The sequence below is a fragment of the Poecilia mexicana genome, unplaced genomic scaffold (assembly GCF_051168715.1).
Source record: "Poecilia mexicana isolate PSO_F unplaced genomic scaffold, ASM5116871v1 scaffold_3, whole genome shotgun sequence".
In the NCBI taxonomy this organism is placed as follows: Eukaryota; Metazoa; Chordata; class Actinopteri; order Cyprinodontiformes; family Poeciliidae; genus Poecilia; species Poecilia mexicana.
Genome location: NW_028263372.1, coordinates 24814103 through 24831160, shown reverse-complemented (window position 1 = coordinate 24831160; position 17058 = coordinate 24814103). Strand labels below are relative to the sequence as shown.

Below are 17058 nucleotides of genomic sequence, written 5' to 3'. Positions count from 1 at the left end.
AAATGACTTTGGCCTCAGAGGAGGCTTGCTAAGCGGTCTATGATTATGGGGTGTGTCTTTGTCTCATTTAGTGGTTCCAGAAGGAGACAGTCTTCTGCTGTGTCAGACAGATACACACACACACAGGCACCCCCCCCCCCGACACACACACACATCATGCAAACACTACTTACACAATCACTTAGTGACGGCAAATCCCTCTGCCTAAATTTGTTCGACAACTTTTTAACGTGCTTGTGCTTTCGTTGCCGTCTTCTGAGTTAATCCAAGCAGTACTGCCTTAGCATGAAAATATTTTCCAGCACCAGAGTAGATTTCATTTCTCTTTTATTTTGGAAAAATATCGCATTTTCCAGTTATAAAAATGACAGGCTCTGTACATACGACTTTTCTCTTAAATACAACACAGTCACAGTGGTCTCAAGTGCCTAACACATGCATACATATATACTTACATACATACATCATCTGCCAAATAAAAACAACACAACTTAAATTATAACAAGATTAACAAAAACAACACAACAAACTGAAGCAAAAATAATTACATAATTAAATTAAACGCATACATCTTTCTTTAGATAACAAATAAATTTTAAAAAACAAAACAAAAGATCCTAACCAGCGGCAGGAGGAGTCATGGTGTCCTTGAATTGGCTGATAGTGGAAGACTGGGGCGGGAGAGGGCAGTGCATACATCGACACCAAAAGCGGCCATTTACTTCTTCTGTACACACACACTTCCACACACACATATGCACACATACCTCTATAGTGCAATGAGGTCTTGGCAGTTAAGACTTTATAGCGTGGCCTTGTTCTCCTGGAAAAACATCATTACGAAGTCAGGATAAAAAGAAGCCAAACAGTCAGGTTTAAGTCGAACAGATGATTTGATAATTAAATATGATGCATGTACTGGTCTGATTTGTTTAGTCTTGTATCCCTTGCCCCAAGCATCGCCCTGCGTATCAGGCTTTTCAGGGCTCAGAGGCCAGTATGGCCCAACAGTATCCATGGTGGATCGATCTGCAGTCACTACTGGAGTTTTCAGTTCTCTGTTTCCTGCTGAGAACCAGCTCAGCTACATCTGCCAGTGCTGTAGAGTTGAAGGTGTTCGGCTGTCCTACAAGTGGTCCTAAACTCTATAGATAATCTGATATGGAAAGTTCTGCTTGTGATACCTTGAATGAATTTATAAAAATGGTCAGCCTAAAATTACAGGGACTCCTACTGTTGCAACAGCTCCACACTCTACTCTGCAGCACTGTGCAGAACATAAACTACTGGAAATCCAGGACAGATTTTACACAGCAATGTAAAACCACAGCACGTAACAGTACTACAGCAGTACTTTAAAGATTTTCAGTACACTAAAGGTACTACATTGTTCATTCAGTCGGTACATCACCGTACAATATCATCGGTCAATATCCAAGTCAATGCTCCGCTGCTCATCAGGAGAGAACAGTTCATCCACTGATGAGCTGTAAATCTTCCAGTGCTGCAAGGAGACATCAAGCAAGCTCTTTGTGAGTTCTCCAGCAGTTTTTGACTGTCTGAGTCAGCCTTTTGTCTGTACAACGTCTGTACAAGTGCCAGCACTTTGTTCTGGCGCTTCATCCATAGCATAGAGTCACCAAAAGACCTGCGTCCATCAAAGGCCAAGGATATTGTAAATTGACCCGTAGTATCACTGTAGTTCTCAGTCAAGGCCAAGCGGGTGATGCGTCTGCACTTGCACATCATCACCTTGGCTCAAAGTCCTCTAGGAAATCCCAGGGAACAGCAGCAAACAGCAGGAGTAAAACCTCCCAGAAACAAGCTGAGCTATACTGCTCAGGGTTGGTGTGTGTGGACTAACATCAACCACAGGAAACTGGTACCATAATTATACCTGTAAAACAAAGAAAACAAAGTTAGTGCTGGGGCACCAGTACAGGTGGAAGGTTATTTTTCTGGTGTGGTAGCTCAAACAGATAAAACAGGCTGTGTTCTCACCTCTGTAGCAATGATACATTCATCTTTCTGGTCTGATATGACGTAGACAGACTGGTATTTGGTATCGCTGGAACAGGGGTACCGGCTGTCACTGGGAGTAGGGTACACAGCCTCATTGGCTGGCTGGAATTTGAGGTCGCAGGTTGACTGGTACTGAGGGTCCCTCGCTGTGTGACAGTTTAAATCAGAGGATGGCTGATCTTTTGCTTCGCTGCATCCTGGTGACTCTGCCGATGCTTTCTTTTCCGAAGCATCACTGTGGGATGAACAAAAAAGAGATTAGAAATACTGTCCTTCATTCTACATGGGGTTGTAATGTGTTTAGGGTGATTCTTGAGTACCTGTTTAGTCTTTTCCTGAATCCTTCCCCTCTGCTGGGCTCATCTAGTGGCTCACATTTGGGCTCTGGTTGTTTGCAGTCCTCCTCTGTACATGGCGACAGATCGTCTTGCCGGAGTTCATGGACCAGGTTGTACTCCACACTTGGGTAACGAGGCTTAAAACCATTTTTCTCAGATCCATTGAGGCTGCTGATTCCACTCAGACCCCCAATTGATCCAGCAAGGTCCGAATGATAATCTGCTTTCTTATTGGTGTTTTTAATTGATGTCGTCATCATGCCACCAAGCTCCTTGTCACTTCGAAGACAGTTATTGGTTGTGAGGTTATTCATGGTCTCCTGGCTATCACTGTGAACACTGTCGCTATGGTGACTGTGTCGGGTTTGTAGTTTGACGCGAACGTAGACCACCAGCACAGAACAACTGATCAGGATCACAAGAACGAGGAAAACGCCGGCACAGACAGCTGTCCACGGGAATCCGCTGTCGTCATCCTCCTCAGTCTCAGTATTCCCACTTTCTGAAGATGAATATCGCCGATCTGGTCCATCAATGACGGGCTGGGAACTCTTGGGAACCTCTGGTAGGAGGAACTGACAGTTATTCCCACCATAGCCCGGCACACAGGCACACACGTAGCGTCCACCACGTTCATGGCAAGTGGCTCCATTATGACACGGGTTGTGAATGCACCGAGATATTGGAGAGCTGCAGTTTTTGCCTGTATATCCTGCAAAGAAAAGTTCAGAGTCTCAAAAATTGGTCCAAACAACATTTAGCAAGAAAGTAGATTAAAAACGGTCATACCTGGTGGGCAATTGCATGTGTAGCCATCCACTGTGTCCTGGCAAGTTCCACCATTCTGACAAGGAAAGGACTGGCACAGTACAGAAATGCCACTGCTAACCTCACAGTTGGGCCCTGAAAAGCCCTCTGGACACTCACACAAGTAGGAGTTAACCAGATCCACACATTCTGCACCTGTAAAGTGAAGTATCATTATGATTAGTCTCCCAGTTCCCCACCACTTGATTTAGAAGTAAATGTGGAGTAGGGTATACTGATAAAACACAACAACCTACCACTTAGACAAGGGTTGGAGGAGCAATGGTCAATTTTCTTCTCACAAGTGAACCCAGCATATCCCATTAGGCACTGACAGAAGTAGCCACCTTCAGGGTTGTCCACACAACGTCCACCGTTGAAACACGGCCCGTCTGCACACGTATTGGCGCTTAGCTCACAGTTGTTTCCATAAAAACCAGGTGGACATGTGCACTTGTAGCCGTTGTCATCGTCCTGTTGACAACAATTCTTGGTTAGGCACAAGTTTAAGACTGTTGCTGTACCAAAAGACATTCTCATGTCTTTAAAGTGGTACTCACAATGCAGCTGCCTCCATTTCGACAGGGATTTTCTGAGCATTCATTGACTTGGATCTCACAGTTAGCACCGGTGTATCCAGGAGGACAGGAGCATGTGTAGCTGCCCTGACCCGTGTTGGTGCAGGTGGCTCCGTTAAGACAAGGCTTATGGTGTGTGCAGTAATTCAGGTCTGGAAATACAAACAGTTGCACTTATGAACCACACAGATTAAATACAAGACAAGCAAGGACAGAAGGAATTCAAACAGCAGCGCAGCATTTTAGTGAACTTGTCTACAAACTCACCCTGGTTGCAGAAGAGCCCACCCCATCCCTCCTGACAGTTGCACTGCCAGGGTTGTTGGCAGGTGCCGTGGAGGCAACCTGGGTAACGAATGCAGTCATCACAGTAACGCCCACTGAATCCCACACGACACCTGGGAGAACACCAACCAGTTAATATCAAACTGAAGGAGACGAAGGTCAGGGTAGCTTAGGTTAGAGAAGGGCTGGACAAGATGGCTGAAAAACGTATCATGATATAAGCATATCATATCAGTCGATATCAGTAATTATTGATTAGTTCATTGTTTTAAATATCTGAAATACTACCAGACGAGTGATAAGACATTTACTCTTTTATTCACAGCTTTTACTCCAGGCTGTAGTTTTTTATTTTTAAGTAATTATGAGGCACAATGGCGAAACCTTAAACTCCTGCTGGGCAAGTTACTCAACGGATTGTTGCTAGGTAACCAAAAGTTCCTCAGCAAGTTGTTGCTATGTAACCAAAGAGTGAGCGAGTTAGTTGAGGCCACCAATTCAATTCAAAAATACATTATTGATCCCAAAGAGAAATTACTTAGGTAACCTTGAGAGGCTGAGTGGCTAAAGCCTTTAATCTGCTTACGTCTCCCAGAATGCTGTGCGGTTCTGGAGTTCAGTGAAAATTCTATTAGGCGTATTATCTATTTAAAGTTGATCACGAGTCTATTGCAGTATATATTGTTATTGATTTACTATGCAGCCCTAGTTTAGAGACAGGTAAAAGCAGCTTGTTTTGAACTTACTTGCATTCTCCTGGTTTGTCACAGAATCCATGTTCTTCATCACATCCAGGAAGACAGATAGCTGTAAAAAGAAAACAAACAGATCAGCCAAACCAGGAAAGACAAGATTTTCAAACTGCAACCCTGAAAAAACCCCCAACATTTACATTGCTTCTTGCTTGTCTGCCTTCTGGATTGTGTGTTTACTCATCTGACTACTCTTTCAGTCTCTCTGGTTCACATTTTAGCATGTTGAAGGGAATCATTGTCATCGGGTCATGTGTGACCACCCTTAGGTTTTAGGTGTTTTGATGAAATACTACCTTTCAGCCAAGCTGGAAGCTATCACAGTTTGGGTCTCAAAGAAGGAGAACCAGCCAAGAAGCCCCTCTTTTAACAGGCTAGCTCTACAACAAAAAGCCCCCCACACAAAGCCCCCTTTCTCCCCTTGACTGTGGGTCAGAAGTCCCCTTTTCTCACCCCTTGCCTCTGTCCTCCTCCTTTTTATTTCCTTCATCCTCCATCCTCCATCCCCTCCCCTGCTCCTTATCTCCTCTTCCTCCTCCTCTCCCCTTCTTTCCCTCTCTCCTCATCCCCCTCCTCCTCCACCTTTTCCCCCCAGGGCCAGCTGGTCTGTGAGGAGCTAACCACCAGACAGCTGCTCCATTGTCTCCTCTCACTGAGCAGCTGCCCCCTCCACAACAATACACGACCCGGCTCGGCCAATCACCGGCCCCGGCCGCAACAATATAGGACCCCCACTTGGCCAATCGGGGAGGAGGTTTGGGGGCGAGGAGGCCCCAGCGGTCTAATGGAAGGCACGCGGCGTGTGAATTACTGAGGAGCCACCGCGGCTCATTAGAACGGAGGCCTCTGGTGCAATGGGATAACTGACTGACGCCTGTTGCACACGGGCCCTCCTTTATGAGCTGGAAAAAGTATCCGACAATAAAGAGAGGCAAACGACTGCTGGAGAAATAAACTTTGGATTGAAAAACTGTTTTTTAAACTGTGCAGGAAAAAGAAAAACCCCAAAATCTTGATGACGACTGAAAGACAATTCCTTTAAAATGGAAGTGATTGGGTAGCTACTAATCAGAGTTTGGTGGTAACTACTTACATTTACTTCAGTAGGTTTTTGGAAAAAGTTTTACTTTTATAAGTATTTCTGCTATGCTTTTAATTCAGCAATTGTATTATTAAGTGTCCCTGCTCTTACTCGGGTAAAATCTCTGGATCTTTTATCCACTGAGTGAAAAACAAACATGTTTTAACCAAACATTCACCAGATACAAACACTTGGAGTTTCTGTTAAAGTTTTCTAAAGAAAGAAATTGATTTTGAAAATTTGTGATTTTGTTATATGGATAATTTTCATAACAAAATGTACATAACTTTATATTTTGGTCCGTCTGATTATGTATTTTTAAATATTAAATGATCAGGTACTCAGCACTTGAGTAGACTTTCACCAAATACTTTTTTGAATAATTTCTTGGCTGCTTTTTACTTTTACTTGAGTAAAACATGTTGAAGTATTGCTACTCTTACTTAAGTACAACTTTTTGGGTACTTTACTCACCTCTGCGTCTAACGTATGTACTATTGTTGTGTTGGTCAATAATATTCGGACTACAGGATTCTGTGAGCTTGGTGCACACATCATCATCCTCTGCTTAGCATCAGATCCAAATATTAGCCACTGCTTCACCACTGAGTTGGAAAAGCCTCCCTTTATTTTTCATCCCTCCTTCCTGCTCTTTCATTTAGCTTCCCTGCACCGGCGTAATGAAAGAGTTTGATCAATGAGCAAACCCACTCACGTTCAGTGCAGTACTGGCCCTTCCAGCCAGAATTGCATATGATTTCGCCTCGCTCGCCGCAGGTAAAGTGTCCAAAGGCATCGTCCCGGGGCCGGCAGAAGACGGAGCAACCGTCGCCGTAGTAGTGCTCATCACACAGGAAGCGGTAGGAGAAGCGCAGCTCTGTCCTGCTGGCCGTCTGCATGTCCTTGGACCATTCCTCTCCTACGGTCAGGTGCCGCTGTGTGGTGAACCTGCTGATCAGCCGCTCCAGGTTCTCTGCAGAAGAAGTGGATCACAGTTTGAACAAGGTCATTTGTTGTCACTCTGAAGGTCAAGATGCAAAACTTACTTCCAGCGTCTGGAATACAAACAACAATCTCTGCTGTCACTGACTGAGACTTCAGAGATGGGAAAAGATGTCACACTAACTTTAAAATAAAACCCACAATAAGAGTCGAAAGCATGTTTGAGTTACACACAAATGACCTTATTTTAGGTGAAATGTTGAAATGTAAAAAGCATGAGTGTATCTTGTTGAGATCTGAGTGGGAAAACATGCCTCTGCAAGACCATCGTTTCACACACATGCGCGCGCGCGCGCGCACACACACACACACACCTGTCCTGTCACCCACCTGTTGTCAGGTCGTCCAGGGAGTCCGTGTGCAGAGCTTCAATGATCAGTGAAAACGTCCCCTGAGGACAGACAGACAGACAGTCAACAGCTGCTCTGCTTGCAGATAAACCTCCCCCTTACCTTTAGCCTCCAGAGCCACAGGGCCATTAGGAGCTCTCATAAACTTCACAGTCTAATTCTAATACTGATTAGAGGCCTAATAAGGCCGGGCTACCTGCTCCTTCTTCTGTTTTTCACACCCCTGCTACTATCACACTCTGACACCGCTGTAAAACCCAAAATGAGGCGGAATTTCACGCTGCGCTGCAAATGATGTGCCAACTCAGAGGATGTTAGATTTCCCACCACGGCTGATCGGAGGGGGAAAACTTTTTGGTGACACCTCCCCTCTCTCCCTCTCTCTCGCCCGCATCCCCTCCCTGTTTTATCCCACCAAAGGGCGCAGAGTTACTACAATAGCCCCTCTCACACGCTGCTGACAAAGACCCTCACAAGTGTTGAGTCTGGGAGCATCTGTTAGGGCTTTTTCTTCCCCCTTCATAAAATCCATCACAAAAGTCCAATTCCTACGCCAGTAACATAAAACGATAAGTGATGATAAGTGATGTGGGGGATAACAACTGTCATCTCCGGTTACTCACCGGCCATGTGAAGCCGAAGGAGAAGCGGATCGGGTTGGTGAAGCTGTCCGCGTTGGTCTCCGGCACCTGGAAGGAGTTGGAGCCGAGAACGGGAGTCACCGCGCCGCCGTATGTGCAGGGAGGCTCCGGAGAGACGCTGGCCTGGTAGTGCTTCAGGCAGACCCGAAAAAAAGTCTTGCACTCGCACTGCTGGTGGCCCTGCGGGTGCGCGGCGCCTCCCGGGCAACAGTTGGCGTTCCCAGCAATCCCCTTCTTGTTGAGAAACTCCTGCAGCTTGAGCTCGAACACGCCTGAGCACAAAACCTACAACACAGAGGGGGGTAAACACTCGTATGGGAAAGATCTGAGAAAAGACTCTTAAGAGTGAGTAAATTAGAATGAGATCTTAGGAGCCCTGGATGTTGGGACGTACCTGGCAGGTGAGAGAGGACAGACTGACAATGAGGAGCAGACACAGGCGTCCCATTGTGTTGACAGCCTCCTCAACAAGCAGTGAAAGCTCCGCGGGTCCGTGTGGCACCACTCAAACACTCATGGAGAAAGTTTTCAAAGCTGCGCTCACGGTCAAGGCGACGTTTTTACGCACGAGGCTGAAAATTAGGAGACACTTTTCCTGGAGCGCGTCGGTCACCTGTCCATCTGCTCACTCCCTCAAAAGTGTCGGATTTGTTTTTTTTTCTTTTCTTTTCTCAAAACGAGTCGGACTTTCACAGATTCAAGTAAGATCCAGCGGAATAGTCCCCCTTAGAGAAATCCAGAGCGGAAATATCGGAGTTAATTCCAACTAGGTTGTAGAAAAGATGATCTTCTTTATTTGTTCCAGTTTATTTCTTTGTTTTCAGGATGTTTTTATCCTAAACACAGAAAATAACCTCCGCTCCCTCTCCTTTGATGACATGTATCAGTGAGTAAGTCTGATAGGTTTTCTGCCCTGCGCAGGGTTTTATACAGGGCCAGCAAGCGAAGGGTAATAAGATGCAAATGAGGCCCTCTGCCTCTCTTCTTCCCCTCCTTCCACCACCACCACAAGTCCGCCCCGGGGCCATTACAAAGAAACAGGAGGAGGAGGAGGAGGAGGGTAGGAGTCCCCCATCCAAAAAAAAAGAAAAAAATTGAAGCCCCCCCTCTCTCTTTTTCTCTCAAGGGGACAGACCAAATGGCTACTGAGCTGTTAAATGTACAACAACCTCTCGCTTCCCCTGATGGCTCCCTCCTCCACCGCGCGGAGCCTATTTACATTCCGACAAATTCTTTTACCTCCACACGAAATCCTCAACTCTACCGGGAGATTTATTATTTGCGCAGCGGCAGCAGCAGCAGCCAGTTAGACGGTGGGTTCTCATTTCTGAGCTGACTATGGTGAAGTCTTGGCTGGCCTGATGCTGGCTGGCTGGCCGCGCAGCCAGCCGCTAACGACCATCTGCTCCATCGCATTCCTATGGTGTTACCCCGTTTTTTTTAACGTTCCCACCCAAAACCAGTCAATCTGTTCCTGTTGAAGTAATTTATTGACGCGTAGATCTTCTCCGTGCAGGCTAACTAAACTAAAATGCGCGTCCATAATCGTTAAATTAATTATATGTTTGCTGGCAGATGAACTGTTTTGGTTAATTAATAAATAGTTCCCTAAGTATCTAGAAAAAAACATATTACAAAGAGCTTATCTTCTAGTTAAATCAGAGTTTTCTATAAATATTTACAGTGTGTTTGTGTTTATCTTGAGTCGTGTAAGGCTGTAAACATCAATTTTACGCTCTTCAAACATAAACATCACATCGGTGCGCAAATATTCCCCCAAATTACGCACAAGGATCACAGATCAGCGCACCTCAAACGTTAATTTCTCTTCATGCCTGTATTTTCCTTACATGCTCTTTGGTATAAGGCAGCAAAAGAAAAAAAAGTACATGGTGGTGTGTCACTCGCGTGGCTGTCATTAAGGGACTTTGTGAGGAGAGGGCGGAGGGAGGATGAGGAGGAGGGCACTCACAGAGGGAGTAAACTTTTTTCTCTTTGTGCTTTCAGCTGTATGTTAATTGGGCCGGCAGCACCTGCTCTCTCACAATAATACAACACCAGAGACACACACACACGCACACAGACACGGAGAGTTTTATAAACGGTAATCTGAACGTGTGTTTATATACATATAAATAAATATTCTATCATGTAGAGACACGAACATGAGCTGGTTTTTTAACAATCGGTTGCTAAAAAAGTGACGTGCAGGCCTGTTTGTCTCACAGCCGGATGACATCAGCTCACATGAACTCACAAACGTATTTGCATATGTGTGTTTTTTATCCGCAGAAAAATGCGGGGAAGAATGCGCACTTGTTGCCATGAAGTTATTATGAGCTGGCCTCTGGCCCTAAAGCAGCTTTAGATGCTAATGGTTCTTTGATCAAACTTTAAGTAAATCCCTCAGCATGCTACTCTTCTTCTGCTGTGTCATATTTGTAAAATATCTTAAGGCTTTCTCATTGCTTACAGCTAAGACGTGAATACGTGGGCTATGTTCACAAAAAGTAAATGAAAGGCTTTAAAGAGAGTTGCTGATTGGCCAGAGCAGTTAATTGGTGTTTGGTGCCACATTTGTCAATCACCTCAGGCTTAAGGCTTTGCAGCAGAGACCGGTGAGAGGGCCTCTGCTCTGAATTATTTATTTATTACTGTGTTGGCACAGCAGCAGCGCCCACTGAGGAACAGGCGCTGCACCAGAGCGCCATGCCACTTGTTATGTCTATCAACATGCACACAGGTTGGTGAGGAGGAGGAGCAGGAGGAGGAGGAGGAAGGGCCTTAATGAACATCTCCAGTTGAAGCTGCGCTGCATAGCATCAGTGTTTTGGTCCACAAACAAGAAGCTAATTCACAATCTACAGCTAACATATGGCCAGCTTTCAGCCATGTCAACACATACAGGCTGATGTGTTTCTATGTTCAAGGTTTATAAGAAGAAAGAGTGTTCCCACAGCATGATGCTGCCTCCACCATGTCTGGGACAGTGAGTTCAATGAAAAGTGTAGAAACATTGTGCAGCCTGAGCTAAGTCCTAATGCTCCACTGTATAGCATTATTTAAAATAACATTGAGTAATACAAACTGAATGCTGTCACACATGGAAATACAATTTCCATCACTTTTATGGTAAAAGGTTGCTCTCTTTTTGCTGCTGCCACTCTTGGGGAAATATCAGACTTGTTGACTGTAAATTTGGTGTTTATCCGCTGACGTAACTTTCTGATAGATAAAATAATATGGCACACTTAAATTCCACTCTGCTTTTCAAAACCCAAATTTTTGTTTTGGTTTGTTTGCTAATTGTGTAAGGTTAAAATAACACTGGAGTGATGTAAGCTAATGACAAACAACGCTAATAATAATAGTTTGTGTGTTTCACACACGCAGTAGCTTAGCAACGATAAAGCATCTGCTGTTGACAATGTTGGCTTAGGGGGCCCAAATAAAAATCTGCTTAGGGCCTCAAAAAGGTTTGGACCGACCCTGCTTCCTTGAGTATAATGTTTGGGTACTGTGCAGTTCTGCTGCAGCAAAAGCTTGTTTTAGTGTCTGTGGATCCCCTGACTGAAAGGCCTTTAACCTTAAGAGCTTACGCCATTATATTCCTGCCTGCCTCATTTTTTCCACAGTTACCCCCTGAGCTGCGGGACGCTGCTGATTTCTGATTTCAGCCCACAGTGTTGCTGCCACCGGTGCTCGTTTGGCATGCCGTAAAATCCGTGTCTTGAAGGCTTTTATTCAAACTCATCCCGACTTTCAGAGGTCCTCTGCACTCCCTCTGTATCTCCTATCAGTCACTCATCGCCATGACGTGGCGCACATTTCCTGATTATGGCAGCAAAGCGTGACTGAAAGGCATGTGAGATGAGCCCCCTCTGCTCAACAACATCAAGACGACACTTCTCCCCCCAAAACATAATTTATGTCAGGAGATTGTGTGTCTTAAGGAAACAGCAGAAACTCCTCCCCTCTGATCCCTCTTCTTTTGCGTGCGTGCATGTAGATGCGTGGACGCGCGTGAGTGGGAGTGGGGGCGGGGTAAAAAATTGTTTAAGTGGAGGTCTGATTGTTTAATTGAAGTGCTTTCCTGTTGTCTATCTGTGTGTGCGCGCGTGTGAGACAGAATAGCTGCATGTGAGCGCGTGTTTGTCGGTGCACGCGCGCGCTCGCTCAGCGGGAACAACAAAGGGAGAGGTCTCGCGCCCCGCCGCCCATTCATCTCTTTCTCTGGTGGAGTAATTCCCATTGATTCCTATTGAACGGCGAGTCGTGAGCCCCTCAGGGGAGAACTTGTGATTTGTGAAGGGTCGCGAGGACAGGACACGCCCCTCCTCGAGCCCCGGCCATCTGCTCACCAAACACCACAACACCGACCGAGCCGCCACCAAATGTCCTCTCTCATCACTGACTGCCTACTGGCTCTTATAAGTCATAATTTTCTGTGCCATCGTTTTTATTTCTCTGCCTAATCTGCAGCAGCAGCAGAAGAAGAAGCCACGCCGCGCTGTGGGTGAAGATGCGGGCCTCCAGAGCCAAATCACAGTGGTGGCATGCAGGGGCTGTGAGGTGGCCATATGGCCTGTGAGTGTGTGTATGTGCGTGCCAAGAAATGGATGGATGGCCATCGTGGGAACCTCCACATCATCACCATCACACCAGCTACACACATACATGCACATTGTTGCACATAGCGTGATGGCCTTTGCTTCAGTCAGCTGTAGAAATCAAAGTTCAAAAGGACTCTGGACTGCATGGTTCAGCAAAGTTCTGGTTCTGGTTTACATGAAAGAATTTAGATTAGCATCACTGCTAAGTGAGATAAAGCTCAACTGAGATGGATATTCAGTCATGCAGAAGTCTAGCTGTTAGAGAACATTGATAGATTGTAAAGGCCAACTGAGTGTAGTTACTTTTGTTTATTGGTTATACTGGCCCTTTGCACATGACGTCACGCTCTTCAGAACTGTGCCTGCTCCGCCATGATGGACGTCAGAGCAACCAATGCGCTCCTTTAAGTCCTGTCAACAAACATCTGGTGGCAAAATATTGCTTTGATTTAGTTGATTTCACTTTAAAGATGGTGACAGGGTATTTTTGTCGGCTGCACAAACAGACAAGGATGCAAACCAAAACTTGTTTTTATTTTATAACTTTTAATGAGCAAAGATACGGCGGCGGATAGCAGCCGTCAAACATAATGACTGTCAGCCCTGGACGTAACCGCGGATTTACAGCAAACACTTTTTACTAGGTAAGAAGATTAACGTTAATATACTTTATATGCAAGTATAATTATAAAGATATCAAACATGGTGTTATGGAGAAGGTACGATGTAGCCATTAGGAACCATAATGCCGCACCGTCATGTAGCCTAGCATACGGAAATTAGCATAGCGTCTTTTGTACGTTTTTAGGTTGCTCCTGTGTAAGGGAGAAACGCTGTTTATGACATAGTGACATAAATCATGTGGTGTGAATTCATGCAAAGTCTGTAATTTGATCAACATGTCAGGAGGGAGTGGGTTGGTTTCCAAGCTAGCCGTTTTGTAAATACCGCCGTCTTTGAACCTCAACCAGGTGTGTTACGTTCACAGACAAATTAGCTCGAGTCGAACAAGTAGAAACCATGAATAAACTGACAAAAACAACTTTGGAAAACAACTAAAGTCGCTCTGTTCAATATTCTTGTCCCTCACTTCCGATGTCCATCATGGCGCCTCGATTGATTAAGTGACGTAGATACACAGGGTCAATGCTTTTATTTTGGTAACTTCCTTGTTAAGGTAGCTATGGTAACAGAACACACCTTGTAACTGCAATAAATTAAAACAGAAAAAACGAATAAAAAGCAACTTCAAATTTTAGCTTCAGTCAATAAGGGAATATTGGGAATATTTAAGTTTATTTGAGTAATTTCAAATGTTTATGAAAATTAAGTTATTGCTTGCATTAATGAATAAATTGTACAGATGTAACAATTTTTATTTGTTCTTGTCTAGCTCTTACAGTGGTTGATGGCCTTAATAAATCTTCATTTAACCATCAGTTCCGGCCTTTTCAAAATTGACTGGATGCTGCACAGAGATAGATGGAGAGATAGAGGACAATTATTTAACACTGGCATCAGACTATAACTTATATTAATCCATCAAGTTTGTTTGTATAGCATCTCAGCAACAAGGAAGTTCAAAATGCTTCACGTCATTAAAACACAAAAATAAAGTCATAAAAACATTATTTAGTCACCAATCGAGAAACCAGTAACAAACATATTATAAGTTAAGATGGTTTGTTCCACTGGTAGATTATTTCAGTCATAACTAGTACTTTTTCATCAAGATTAAGGAATTACTGACTTAAAACAAACTCATATTTCTTGCTGAAAAGTTTTTTGTAAATTAGTTTTTATTTAAAGTGTACGAATTTTGTAATATTTTAACAGTTTAATAGGAAGTTTTAGCAACACATTTTGCCACAAATGGCCCTTTTCAATCAGACGCCACTGATCTAACGGATCAGTTGCACTGTGAAGTTTGATACTTGGTATGAACTAGAAACAACCAGACAAATCTGTGTTCCCTGGATTATGAACAAATCACAGAGAAGCTGCCCCTGGAGATGCCTGACCCGCCGCTCTCCAGGAGTCCTTGGCCTTTAGCTTGAGAAGCAGCGGTCTCCAGCAGCTGGATTAGCCGGGCCAGCTGCCCGCAGAGACGCTGGACCCTGGACGCTGACACCAGGCCCGACCCCCAGTGTTCCTGCTATCAGGAGACCTGAGGGGATCTGGACAGGGCTTGGTGTGTGTGACTGCGTATCTGTGTGTGCTGCTCATTCAATCGGACAACTGTTGAGCTCTTACAGATTTGGGCAGCAGCGCTCTTTGTGCGAGTGTGTGCGTGCTTGTATGGCCAATTCTTTCCGGGGGTTAACTGCTGATCCAGTACAAATGGGAGGTGCTGGGGGTGGGTGGGGGCCTTCAGCGGGGCTGAGGGCAGTCGTGTGCTCCTAGAACATCTGCCTCTGTTACCCCCGAGTCAAGCTTTGGTCAGGACGGGAGAGGAGTGGGGGTGGGGGGGCTGCAGGGAGACGGGAATCAAAGGGGATGCCATCGAAGAGGAGAAAGAAGAGCAAGTGTAGGAGGAGGAGGAAGCTGAAAAGATCTAACGTGAATAGGCAGCAGACCCAAACTATGAGAAATGAGAATGAGATGCAGGATTATGGAGTTTAAGCCCCACGCTGGACTGGCCACTGTGTAGCACTTTGTGGGGGGTTGAGTATGAATGTATGCATGCAGATGTGTGCAAAAGCAGGTGTTCAGTTTACTGGAGCAAGCACGTGTTTTACAAGCAGGTGTTTATTTATAGGCCGGAGTTTTGATAAGACTCAACATTAAAGCTGCAGTAACTTTTATAAAGAATGTGGTTTTTACATATTTGTAAAACTGTCAGCATGTTGTGACAGTTTGAGACGGATAACCTGTGAAAAGATCAATCTCTCCCTGAGCTGCTGTTGCCGTCTGATGAAATGCACTGATCCCAACCAAACACAGCAGGAAGGAGGGTCTTACTGCTGTCAATCATCCTCATGTATTGGCTGCTAAATGTGCTGGAAGTGGAGAAACAGGTTACAGTTACAGGAAAACCTATTTTCACAGATTATCTGTTTCATACCAACATGTCGCGACAAATTGGCGGTTACAACAAACGTTAAAAAAAAATTATAAAAGTTACATACTGCAGATTTATCACATTTTACGATATTAAACTGAAAAATAGACTTGCTCTCATATTTTAAATAGAAATGTCTGCCTAGCTCTGGTCTACTTTTTTAAACAAAATTAAGAATGCATTTGTTCTCTAATGTTATATTATTTCAATAAAAAATGTAATGCAAATTTATTTGTCTTCTTGCCTTATAAATGAATAAAACGTTTCAATTCAGTTTCACCCAAACTTCCAATCTTAAAACTGAGAGGAGGAGGAGTCTTGCTGCTTCCTCTCTCTCTCGTTTGTGACTAAAATTTACAACGCTGCTCCTCCTTCCTTGGATAAAGTGTTTGAGAAGAATACTGGTTGTTTGGGAGGATTGTCCACTCAGCCCATGGAGCATCTGGCTGAGAAACAACAGATGCTGACAGCTGGACTGACTGCCAGCATATGTTCCCTTCCTTATTATTGCTCGGAGCAGACAATAGAATGGATGGGATGGGGTTGCCATGTGTTGGGAAGGTAGACCTAATAGCTTGTGACTCCAGAGAGGAGGACCACCCCCTCCCATTCTCTTTGAGTGCAATTAGACCCTTACTTACTCTTGCCTGGAGAGGTATTATGAGGTCTGACTGAACCCACAAAACTACAATGGTTCATTCTCATTCATGACACTTTTAGAAAGTGTATTTGTAATTACGGTAGAACTCGAGCACCGGCAACCTCGGTTATGTTTTCTAAAAGCCTGCATATTCATTAACCCTCTGTTTTGGACATATTATTTCACAAATATGTACTCTTAAACATTAAACATTGAAATTCAGTGCAAGAAATGACTAAAAACTTCCACTAACATTTAGGATTTATACAGTAGACTTTATTTAATGTAAAGGAGTTATTCTCCAGTTTGGCCCAACAGTTTAGTGGGCCATTGGAGACGACAGAGAAATATTTCAGAGTCCACTGCACTGAACAACACTGAAAAACTCCTGGTTATTCCACCAAATATTGATTTCTGAACTCTTCCTGAGTTAAAACGTTAGTATTGTTGTCTGTAAATGAATATTTCTTGTTTTCTTTGCATTATTTGAGGTCTGAAAGTGCTGCATCTTTCTGTTATTTTGACCATTTCCCATTCTCTGCAAATAAAAACCAAACTTTTGCTTGGATTTTCAGAGACATGTTGTCACTAGTTTATAGAAAAGAACAATGTTCATTTTACTCAAACATATGCCTATAAAGAGTAAAATCAGAGAAACTGATCATTTTAAGAGGTCTCTTGATTTTCTTCCAGAGCTGTATATATGTTAATCTATTGTAGTGTTATTTAAACTTGAATTTCTGCAGGATGATTTCATTTTTTGTCTATGAAAAAAACATAAACAAAATTAAAAATGACTATTACACTGCAAAAACACAAAATCTTACTAAGTATTTTTGGTCTAGCTTCTTGTGTAAACTTAGAAGTAATGTTTCAGCCAGAAATAGG

General features: G+C 44.0%; 1 protein-coding gene across 1 annotated transcript; it reads right to left on the bottom strand.

Annotated features, from left to right (window-relative positions):
• Positions 1 to 310: 310 nt before the first annotated feature.
• Positions 311 to 9284, bottom strand: dldh (dihydrolipoamide dehydrogenase). The gene is made up of 12 exons (XM_014973270.2): positions 8251 to 9284; positions 7839 to 8141; positions 7196 to 7256; positions 6579 to 6836; positions 4777 to 4837; positions 4013 to 4143; positions 3728 to 3897; positions 3425 to 3641; positions 3150 to 3323; positions 2343 to 3072; positions 2002 to 2257; positions 311 to 1897 (listed from the first exon to the last, which is right to left on the bottom strand). Exons 1-12 carry the CDS (start codon positions 8302 to 8304, stop codon positions 1892 to 1894), a joined length of 2421 nt encoding a protein of 806 aa, XP_014828756.2. The 5' UTR covers positions 8305 to 9284; the 3' UTR covers positions 311 to 1891.
• Positions 9285 to 17058: the final 7774 nt, after the last annotated feature.